Source organism: Alexandromys fortis, unplaced genomic scaffold, assembly GCF_014885135.2.
Source record: "Alexandromys fortis isolate MF-2015 unplaced genomic scaffold, M_Fortis_MF-2015_v1.1 scaffold_170, whole genome shotgun sequence".
Taxonomy (NCBI): Eukaryota; Metazoa; Chordata; class Mammalia; order Rodentia; family Cricetidae; genus Alexandromys; species Alexandromys fortis.
The window spans coordinates 2,371,509-2,382,919 of NW_026068084.1; the positions used below are offsets into that span (position 1 = coordinate 2,371,509).

An 11,411-nucleotide genomic window follows, 5' to 3' on the forward strand; every position below is an offset into this window, starting at 1 on the left:
TTGGCCCATTTTATTGGATAGAAAATTAGGTAGGCGGAGTAGACAGAGGAGAATGCTGGGAAAAAGAAGCTGTGTGAGGAGTCGCCATGGTTCTCCCGCTCCAGACAGACGCAGGTTAAGATCCTCCCTGGTAAGCCAGCTCGTGGGCTACACAGAATATTAGAAATGGGTTAGAACAATATGTAAGAGCTAGCCATAAGGAACTGGAACTATCCGGGCCAGGCAGTATTTAAAAAAATACAGTTTCCGTGTAATTATTTCTGGACATAAGCTAGCCATGCGGGCGGCCGGGTGCCGGGGACGCAGCCCTGCTGCCGCTCCTATTTCAACACTGGTTAGATGTAAGGGAGCATCCTGGGCTATCCAGGTAATCATGGTATAATCAATCACAAGAGCTCAGGGAGTAGGGAAATATCTCATCCAATTCCCAAAGTTGAGTTTCTCTTCCCACCAATGAAGCTGAAAATCCACACCCAGAAGATATCCAAGAAGCAAACCTGCCTGTGTCCTATAAGCCATACCAGCTTACATAGTTCACCAAATGTCTAAGAAATTGTACAACATCTGTAGATTTGCTATGTTTCCTTAACAGCTGTTACTTATCCACACGACAAATATCTTAAATCACATCCCATAATATCAGTCCAGCAATTATAAAATAACAGTTTTGTTATTTGTGTTGAATATGAAATGTTTCCCGAAGGGCTCATGTTTTAAACCCATGCTCCCCATCTGGTGGTGTAATCTGGGAAAGCTATAGAAACTTTGGGAAGTGGAGCCTGGCTAGAGAAAGTGGGCCACTACTAGGTGCAGCCTTGAAAATATATTAATCCTCACTCTTTCCTGGCTTACTCTCTGCTTCCTGGCAGCCATGGTGTGGGCTGTTCCACCCTTGCTTCCCTGGTCTGATGGACAAAACCTTCTAAAACCGTGAGCCGAGATAAATAAATCTTTCCTGCTTCAAGATGTCTGTACCAGTCACAGCCATGAAAATCCAACGCAGTTGTCTTCCAAGGAAGGGGTGTTGGAAGAACACAGGCATTTTCACAGGGAGATGCTGAGCCACCTTCCTCCCGTATCTGATGAGTGTACTCTCCGACTTCAACCTCTGTAATGGTCCCCAGTGCACTGAGACGAAAGTACAACCGCTAACAAGCACACAGCTGTAGTTGGTTGTTTAATTTTCTTACTCTTGCTCTTTGCTCTTTTGGGAGGCAGGGGTGGTGTCACCCAGCTCCCAAATGAATCCCATATGGAGACTTATTCTTTCTTATGAATGCCTGGCCTTAGCTTGGCTCATTTCTAGCCAGATTTCCTTAAATTATCCCATCTACCTTTCGCCTCTGGGCTTTCACCTTTCTCTGTTTCTGTATATCTTTTCTTTGCTTCATACTCCGTGTGTGGCTGTATGGCTGTGTGACTGAGTCCCGTCATACTCCTCTCCTCCTTTTCTCACTCTTCTCTCTTTTCTTCTCTCTCTATTTATTCCCTCTGCCTGCCCCACCTGTTCTTTTTCTATTGGCTGTTCAGCTCTTTATTAGACGATCCAGGTGTTTTAGACAGGTCAAGTAACATAGCTTCACAGAGTTAAACAAATGCAACATAAAAGAATGCAACACATCTTTAACTAATACTCCACACACAGCCTCCCACCTGCCTGAATGCACACTGCACAAATACCAGAATACTCAAGCCCATGCCGCCTTCAAAATATCACCACCCTGATTGCTGGTCCAAAGCAAACAGCAGTGCCTACTTCTCCAGCCCCTGGCCACCCTCCAGCTATGCTGTACCTCTTTCTGTTGGCTTCTGTTAAAGGCCTTTCTACATATAACCCCTTCCACCCGTAGAGATCAGACTTGCACCTCTCCCCACCCCAGACCGTCCTTTCAGCTTCCAAGTCCTAGCTGACCTGGCCCATTTTCAAGGTGACCTTTCTCTGGTGACCACTGTCTCCCACCCAAACTGAATCAGACCCGCCTGCATTACTCTTAATTAACAGTCTATATACATGTGCTCTGTGGTTAAGTAAAGCTACTGTAATTCAACAACAATTTCTGGAGTTTGCTGTTTTCTGCCTTATATTTTAGGGCAGGGACTACATGTATCTTTTTTATTGTTGGCATGCTGTAATGTCATTGTTCACTATATATGTTATATATACATACATATCTCACACACACACACGCGCACACACACATATCAGGCATTGTTGCAGAGGCCCCATTAGGGGGGTGCTGCAGGATCTGTCACTTAGGTAAAGATATGAAGGCAGAGAAGCTAAGTCGCAACAGTAACAAAGTTGGAAGGCTGTTCTAGTCACTGGGGCTCCAGGGCCCCTGCTTTGCAGCACTATTCTCTCTTGGCTTTACAGAGGCTTGTCAGATGTGTATAGCAAGCAGAGCTGAGGAGCACCCAAATAGAATGTAGCCACTGGCAAGCTCTTCGCGCAGGTAAGACAGGCACAGATACAAGCAAAGACAGAAACTATCAGGACAAAAACGATCCCTAAGCAAAGCGCGACTGATCAGCAGCCTTCAAAGTTCTGCAACACCATTCCGTACAGGTCCTTCCACCCACAGTCCTGGATGCCGTTCCGTACGACTCCCTCCACCCACAGTCCTCGGGGGAACATTTTGCTGTCGGATCGCATATCTTTCCACCATACCCCCTCATGCCTCGTCCCACTCTCAGAACACCCCCCGTTAATCACACACTTCAGGAGAAGAACACGAGAAAAGCAGCAAAGGGGATCCCAAAACGCAGGAAGGAGAGCACACCCCCAGACTCCTCCTCCCCCACCCCCACCCCATGCAAAGAAGGATAAAATTTTTTTACCTTGAAATAGAAACGCTTTGCTGGCATTGTGTAGTCCAGCCACCTGAGTGACCCCCAGGGTCGTGTTCACAAGGTCGAGTTCTGTGATAATGTCCATCTGAAGGTCAGGGTCCATCCCAAAGCCCAGCACTGGGAAGAAACAGACCATGTAGGTTTAGCAGACAGAATACAGGCTGCCATCCACACAGAGCAGATTACAGAGGAGAGACATAGCTGGGATTCATCGAAGGCAGTGAGCAGGGCTGGGGAGTCGCCCCGGAGAGGACAAGAAAGCAACTCTGCCCTATACTCCCTCTGAAGGCTCAGTTTCTTCGTACCCTCCCATAATCCACTCTGTTATAGATGGCTAACACCACACTCAAACTCCTGGAGCCAAATAATTTTCAGAATTCAGAATGTACCACAAGTGGAGAAGGAAACATGGCTGGCGCACATGCTATGTTTTATGTAACATCCTCAGCAAAGGCTGGGTCGGGGCCCCATGATAACAATCTATGGTATTTCTAGATTGAAGAAGTACGATGCTTTCTCCTAATTGACTTGATTAGCCCAGCATCCCTTTAGGTCACATTTTGTCACCAAATGAATTCAACCCAGGACAGTTTTGTTGTCTGATAAATTGTGAAGAAAGTTTGGGTGCCTAGACTTTATATGTGAGGATGGGATGTGGGTGAGGACTGTGGTGCTAAACAACCTGCCTCAGACTCAAATAACAAACCCTGCACGGAGCAATTCCTATCACCCCCTGCAGCACACAGTGGAGAGTGGTGGCAGCAAAGGGCAATGCTCAGACTAGCAGGCACATATGCCCCTCCAAGGATTCTGAGATAGAAACTTAGACGCCCTGACACCTCTTACTAGGGAAGAAATATGCCTGAATCCCCTTGTCTGGGAATGGCGGATCCCCGAGGGTGTCTCTTACCCAGGGAGTGTTCTGTGGAATGACTCATTCATGATTGCAAAGTGATTTCCAATTACATATATTAATAAGGCTACAGATCACTCGGAGGGCCCGTTGTTTGAAGCCATTCATGAAGACTCTGCTTAGCTGCACTTAGCATCTCAATGGTGGGTTCTGATTGCGCAGTTGGAAATGTTTTAATCAGCAACAGCTGTCAACTCCCCTCTGATGGCAATGCAGTCACCCAGGCGGGATGCAGAGAGCATGCACCCAAGTTGTCCCACAGAGACTCAGTGAATATTCATCAGGACCTCCTAAACCCCCACAGTCCCGCCTGTCCTTCTCCTACCCCTCCTGACGACATAGATTAGGGGAAGGAAATGCACCTTTCCCTTCCCCTTTTCCTACTAGAAAGCAGAATCAGGAAGGGTGCTTTGGAGTTGAAACCCATCACTGTCAAGATAGCAACTAGGTTAATTCAAAGGCAGGGTGCATTTGACTCCCTTCTTGATTTTGGTCAGGCTCCCCCATAAAGAGCCCCATCGTCCAAGCTCAGAGTGAGAATTTCGTCCTGAGATGCAGCCAGTTACAAAACCTCATGACGCAAAGATAGCTCTCTCATCATTTTGCGCATTCACTTATCAGCAGTTTGAGCACGGGCCGCCTGCAGAGCACACTGGGTATTCTACATGTTATGGACTAAGAACATTCTCGGGCAGCTTTTGTTCCTGAGAGGGAGGAAACAATAAGGCTAGTTTGGCAATAAATACAGAAAGTATTGGAATCGAAAACAATTCAACAGGGCAATGGGGCCTGGCCAAAGCCTGAGGAAAAGCATGCCCACCTGAAGAACACAGTGAGGGCAAGCCAGGAACGCCATGGACTGTTTTAGAAACAGGGATAGGCTGGGCTACAGCAGAATGGGTACAGGCAGAGAGATCAAAGGCAGGTGTTCTCCTTTTCTCTCCACTGATATGATAAAACATTCACAATCCATCATTGAGGGAAATCAGGGCAGAAACCATAGGGGAACCTGCTTGCTGGCTCACTTGTTGGCACCCTACAGGCTCATGCATAGCTAGCTTTATTAAACAGCCCAGGCCTCCTACCCAGGGAACAGTGCTACCCAGAGTGGGCTGGACCCTCCTGCATCACTTAACAACCAAGATGATCCCTCATAGACCAACCTGATGAAGAAAATTACTCAATAAATCTCTCCCTTCAAGGTCCATGAGCTGAGCCAGTGGGTAAGGGCATCTGCCAACAAGCCTAAGTCCCTGAGTTCAAGCCTCGTGACCCACATGGTGGAAAGAAAGAACCAACTCCCACAAGCTGCCATCTGACCTCCAAACTTGTGCCATGGCCAGCATCTCCCCACAGCCTCAGTCCACATACACAATAAGTAAATATTTAAAAATAATTATGAAGATTCTCTTTGCAGGTGACTCTCTTCTCAGTTGACAGTGCCGACCAGGGAGTGCAAGGGCCAGATTACAAAAGACCTTGTGACCGGCGACAAGGACCGTGGATCTTATTCTGTTCCTAATGATCTAACATTGAAGGGCTGTGAGGTGTGTGAGGATGGCTTACATTTACAATACGGGTCTATCTTTAAGCCAGTCTATCTTTAAACCAGTGTGCTATTGCTCATGCTACATGCCTGCTCCATTCACTTTGCTCAGGGCCTGCGTGGAGCAAAGCAAAACTAGGCGAGACACCCTTCTGTTTTCCCAAGTGGCAGCCCCACGAGCCTGCTGTCAGGACTTGGGAGCCTGGATGCCAGCCGCTCCATGAGCACCTTGAAGAGACAGGAAAGGAACTAATATTTCAGTTTGATCTATAGTGTTCTGAACCCATACAGCACAAATTAAATCAAAGAGGATCTCAGAGGACCTCCCCGCTGTCTTTCTCTAGCCAGGACCTTTGTAAGTGGTTGGTACATGTGCTGTTGGCCACACATCAAGAGAGTGAAGCATCTCTGTTACCCATGCAGCCTCCCGCAAGACCTGGCATTGGACAGGCTCTTAATTCAGAATGGGTTATGTATTTGGTATATGGGGTATATGGTCCTCAGAGTAGTAAGGAAGACCATGAAAAGACAGCCTGTGGTTACCCTCGTTAGGGTTACTGTTGCTGTGATGAAATACCATGACCAAAACCTAGTTGGAAAGGAGAGGGGTCTTTGGCTGACACATCACTGAAGGGGCGGGGCGCTGCTTACTGGCTTGCTCCTCGTGACTTGTTCACCCTGCTGTCCTCATCCACAATGAGATGGCCCTTCCCCCATCGATCACCTATTTTAAAAATCACCTACAGGCTTGTTTGCGTGCTGCCTGATCTTCGGGAGGCATTTTCTCAACTGAGGTTCCCTCTTTCCAAACAACTCTTGGCTGTGTCAAGTTGAACAACTGACCTCCCATCTTTACCCATTCCACATCCACCCTCCGTGCAGTGTGACTTCACAGTTCCTCCTCCTGGAGTGAATGAAGCCCGCCTCTTCCTCGGCTCTGAACTCAGCTGTGTATCCTGTCTTGGCTATGGTGGCATCGGTGACTTGAATGTGCTCACAGGGTGGGACTTCTTCACCATGATGAGATCATAGCCTTAGGAGTGGGTCCCTAGTCCACGAGGACAGTGCAGACACACAGGGCAGGCAACTTGCCTACATGTGGAGGGGCATTCAGCTGGACCCTCCTACATACCGCAACACCAGACCCACCTGCATGCATCTGAACACAACCTGTTGCTGTAAGTCACAACTTGAGGTAACTTGCTTTATTGTGGCAACGGATAATCACTAAGCGGGTCAGCCTGAAAATACGCAAGTCTCTCCATCTAGGGGGGTCTGTAATGGCACAAACCTAAAGAGTGCCCAAGCAGACCCTGTAGAACTGACAAAGCATCCTAATAATTTCCCCAAGTCTCCATCCCCAAATGAGAACACAGTACCTTCGATCCAGAACATACTGTGGAAATGCCAGTCCTCTACCATTGGGAAGTAGCACTCCTGAGAACCACAGTTTCCTCCTCTGTAGAAAGGACAGTGCAGCTTCCCTGACACCTCAGGTCTGGGTGACGGCCTCACAAAGAGTCTCAGGCTACATACAGTACTCAGCTGGGGTTTGGTTCACATGTCTCTCATAAGACTAACTCTCAAATCATTCCAGCCTTGATCCTGCACTCTGCAGAAGTTAAAGAAGAAACTCAGGTGGCCCTGTTCCTGGCTGCAAACCGTTTTGCTCTTCATATGAAGACACGCCCGCCATACAAATGAGAGAGAGAGAGAGAGAGAGAGAGAGAGAGAGAGAGAGAGAAACCAATTGGCTTCCAGGCGCAGCTCTGTTCTCTGCTTTTAATTAGGCCCTTTCAGGACAATGACCAATGCTGATGGAATAACACACTGCACATGGCACAGGGAATCAGGAAACCCATTAGTAAGGAGCCATCCTCGTGGCCTCTCCTAACCTTGCATCACGAGAGACGCTAGCTCCATCCACCATGTTCCATTTCCAGGCTTCTGTCTGCTGTCCGTGCAGCCGGCCCCTGCCATTCATCTAGAAAACTCTATATTAAAGTTTTCTACTTTTGACATAGCTGTTCCACAAATGGCTAAAAGCGGGCATTAGAATTAAGCCGGATAAAAAGCTCCTGGGGAGGAGCTATCTTCGGAGCCCAGAAAGCAGCAGTCGGTGTGGCAGAGGCACTTGAGGTCTAGAGCTGCTGTTCAGAACTCACTCTAGCTGGGCTACCTGCTGTTTGCCGGGCCACTGCTGGCTGCTCCTCAGCCCTGGCCAAGGAGCGCTCCAGCCCAAAGCCCTTCAGTTCGCCTTTGATGCCTGGGACTGAGGCTTCCAAGCACAGCTCCCAGGGTCTGGCTCACTTCAGATCTAATCCGCCTCATAGTAGCAGCTGCTTTTCCGGTCCATGCAGAGCAAAGTGACACCAGAAGGAGTGACAACCTCCTCTAATGACAGGATTGCATGGCCACTTGATCTCTTCTTTTTTTTATTTTTATGTTTTTTGGTTTTTTCAAGACAGGGTTTCTCTGTAGCTTTGGAACCTATCCTGGAACTAGCTCTTGTAGACCAGGCTGGCCTCGAACTCACAGAGACCCGTTTGCCTCTGCCTCTGCCTCCGAAGTATTGGGATTAAAGACATGCGACACCACCAACCAGGTCCCTTCTTAATACCTTGAAGAGCAAGATTCTCGAAGAACATACTTAGTGATCCTACAAGCTGGCATCTGCTTGATAGGATTGAGGATGGGGAGGCGCATGCTGAACCACCCGGGAATTGCTTCAAATAGAAAAGTCTCTCCTTTCCAGCAGGGGGCAGCGGGAGGCACTGAGTAAACACCTGGGGATATGGATGCTTTGGGTACCCCCTTCACTCTCTGCCCTAGTGACCTCCCCCAAAATAAAAACTGGAAAGCAAGGAAGGCTTAAGCACTGAGCTCATTGTAGTGGCCTTTCCAAGCTCCAGGAGGAAACCTGTGGCTGTGGGATGCTCCTGAGTCTATGCTATGAGTCCACCCATCCAGCCACTCCAGTGTGCCTGGAAAGCCCAGAGCTGGAGAAGGGCGCACCCCGCCCGGTCTCCACTCTGTACTCCAAAGGTTCTCTGGGTCAGAGTGGTGTGAGCAACTTCCCCCACGGCACCTGCTATGAGACGGTGGCATGGGGAGCTGTCTCTGCACTGCGGTCCTGCTTTAATTAAAATGTGTCAGATAGCATCTACTCATTTCTATTAAGTGCTGGGGAGATCGGAGCAGCTAAGTGGGCCACATGTTTACTTCCTCTAGGTCTGCTAAAATCCCAGACAACAATTGTCTTGCTTGACAAATAAACTCTCCCAAGCAGCTGTTTGGAGCCTGATACAGTAATCACCAGTCGGCCTTTGCAACCTAAAGATGGATGTGGGATGTGGGGTGTGGGGATGGAGCTTCCTGTGCAAGATCAAAGAGGCTGCTTCGAAACTCCCCACAGCTACTCCCTCCAGCTACAAGAAACTCCAAACATACAAAGCAAGGGACAATGTCTTCTGTTTCCTTAATTCTTCCAATAATTTATGTAGGAAAGATAGTACTCCCAAGGAGCACAACGGTTGGTCCTGCCTTGGGGACTGTTTGAGGGTTGTCATAAACTTAGGTTGTTCCTGTCTTTGCTCAGTGCTTCCTTGAGCCTGGACTAAATCCTACCTTATCATTCCAAAGCCTTCAAGACACAACTCACACCTCACCTCACAGCCTGGGCAAAGCCTGTCAGGTGCACAGCCACCTCTCTCCACCATGAAGTCACCTTCCCCTCCCATGTATGTCCCGAACACCAACTTCTCGCAGCCCACTTCTCCTCCCCAATCACGAGGTGCCAACAAGAATACTTTCCAGTTCTGCAGAGCTGGTAAGTTCCCCAGCCATCAAGAGCAGAATCTCCTCTGTGTGCAGCGCCTACCAAGCCACACAAAGGTTGGACTCTACCTCGGGGTCTCTGCGACAGAAGTCTAATGGAAACTCAGCCTGGCCCTGCATGGACACGGTTTGGGCAACTTTTCAAATGAGTAATGAAAACAAAGGATGTAGGCATTTGGGTCATAATATGGAAAGATATGATAATGACCACCAAGCTGCTCCCTGTCTTCCTTTGGGCAACTTTTCAAATGAGTAATGAAAACAAAGGATGTAGGCATTTGGGTCATAATATGGAAAGATATGATAATGACCACCAAGCTGCTCCCTGTCTTCCCTTCCCCTGTAGGATGTGCCCTGCTCAAGACTCTTCTCCTCCCAGAGGATAGCCCAGCACTAGCAGGTCAGGCCCTCCTCTTCCTGGGGCTAGTTCGGGTTACAAGAAGCAACTGTGCTGAGCTCCACTCAGCCTTGGGTCTAGTGGCTGCAGAGGGAGCTCCGGAAAGACTCTGAGGTTCTTTTGTCCCTAGAGAAATGTTTCCTTATCACTCTAGGATTAAGCAAAGGAAAGCCTTAGTCCACTTAGGTCCAAGGGGTGCGCCTGGAGCGAGAGCGGAGGGAACTTTTGAAGTCAACTAAAGGCGGAGAAGGGGTCTCGGTCCTCTCAAGGTAAACCAGCTGCCTGGCCTGGGAACTGAGACTGAACCTCTAGAGGGGAAACCAGGGTGATAAAGGAGACGCTACAGAGGGAAAGGGAATGTCCATGCGAATGGAAGTCTGTCATCTAAGGCAGTCTGATGTCTGGCTGCCAAGAACTACCCCTTCCACTCTTGGCCCTGTTCGTCCACTTCCTACCCCCACCTAACCCAGCCCCTATCTCCTAACAGTTACTACATACAGCTCAGTAAAGTGGGCTACATTTTCCAACCCCCAGGACTTGTGGTCAGGGAAGCCTGTGGAAGAGGAAAGAGGGGAGAGAGCGTTAAGAGTCCTCACAACCACACGTCCACAGGCAGAACCTAGTGGGGACTTGGCCATCAGGCCAGTCCCTTGGATCCCGGTCTCCGCCCTGCAACCTTTGATGATAGCAGGAGAAACAAGATTTAGGGGTCAAGAAAATCTTGGGTTGTCTCCACTGGTTCAATTTCCCCCTCTAATGTTTGTTCGCCCAGTCCTTTGGGCTGGGGAGCAGGGTAGAGAACACTCCTGGAGTTCCCCTCAGGGAGCCATGTAGGAGCCACGGAAGAGCTCGCCGGTCCCGTTTTCTCCCTCAGCCCTCTCCCGCGCAGCGTCCGGCTCCTGGGGCCCTGGCCGCGCCCGCTAGCTGCAAGTGCTCCTTGTGCTGCGGGTGGGACTTCCGCGGCTCAGGGACAGTCGCGTCCACCGAACCCTGCAAGTTCAAGGATGTAAGGCTCGCTGGGCACGCTGCAGCGGGTTCTGACTCCCCAGAACAGGGAAGCTGGTTGCTAGCCTCACTTGGGTGCAACCACTGGGCCGCACCCCTCACAGTGAATGCCCTCAGCTGCGTCCCCAGGGAAGAGGACGCTCGCGGGGGCATCTTTCCTAGCGCTGTTACCCCGAGCTGTGCTGGCACGCTGCCGCCCTTCTCTAGCCGGTCAGAGCTAGGTTCCACGTCTCTGCATCCCGGAAGAGCGCTACCACCACCACCACCTTCCCCCATAACCCTAACGCCCAGCCTTGCTTACCTGTCCTGGCGGTGCACACACAGAACCACAAAACTAAAATCACATCCATCGGCATGGCTCCGGAGGCTCCCCGCCAAGCAGGGTGCACCAACGCCAGCAAGAAACCAATGCTTCAGAAAGCCGCGGCGCTCTGGGCTTGGAGCGGCCAAACTTGCTGGCGGGCGGCAGGGGAGGTGGCTCGGCAGCGCCGGGTGCCGCGCTCAGGGATCGCGCCCGGGAAAGCAACCCCGGCCGCCCCGCCCCCAGCCCACCCCCCCACCGCGGACGGCGGCGGCGCGGGGCTTGGGCCCTGAACCCCGCTGCGCTCCCCCTGAGCTAGGGCGAGAGCGAGGGGCTCCGCCACTCCCGCAGGTTGCCCTGGGCGCCTGTGCGGATCCCTCTCGCCTCTGGGGCTCCCGAGCAGCGAGGAACCTGGCTACTGGCGCTGCGCGGCTTCACGCCCCCGCCTTTGCCACTGCGCCGCGCTGCGGGCTGCACAAGTTGCCACAGTTCATTCCCGCCGGGTCCGAAGCCTCCCAACCTGCGTGCGTGCGTGGGTTTTGTTCCCTGGGGGAACACGATG

The 11,411-nt window shown here is 50.6% G+C and overlaps 1 protein-coding gene across 1 annotated transcript in view; it reads right to left on the bottom strand.

Moving 5' to 3' along the window:
• Positions 1-10,904, bottom strand: part of Nell1 (neural EGFL like 1) — an 824,157-nt gene extending 813,253 nt beyond the window's left edge. The window contains exons 1-2 of the mRNA XM_050122124.1: positions 10,850-10,904; positions 2,839-2,967 (exon numbers count right to left, since the gene is read on the bottom strand). Coding sequence (XP_049978081.1) covers positions 2,839-2,967; positions 10,850-10,904 — 184 coding nt within the window. The remainder of the gene's footprint in view (positions 1-2,838; positions 2,968-10,849) is intronic.
• Between the last annotated feature and the right edge of the window lie 507 nt (positions 10,905-11,411).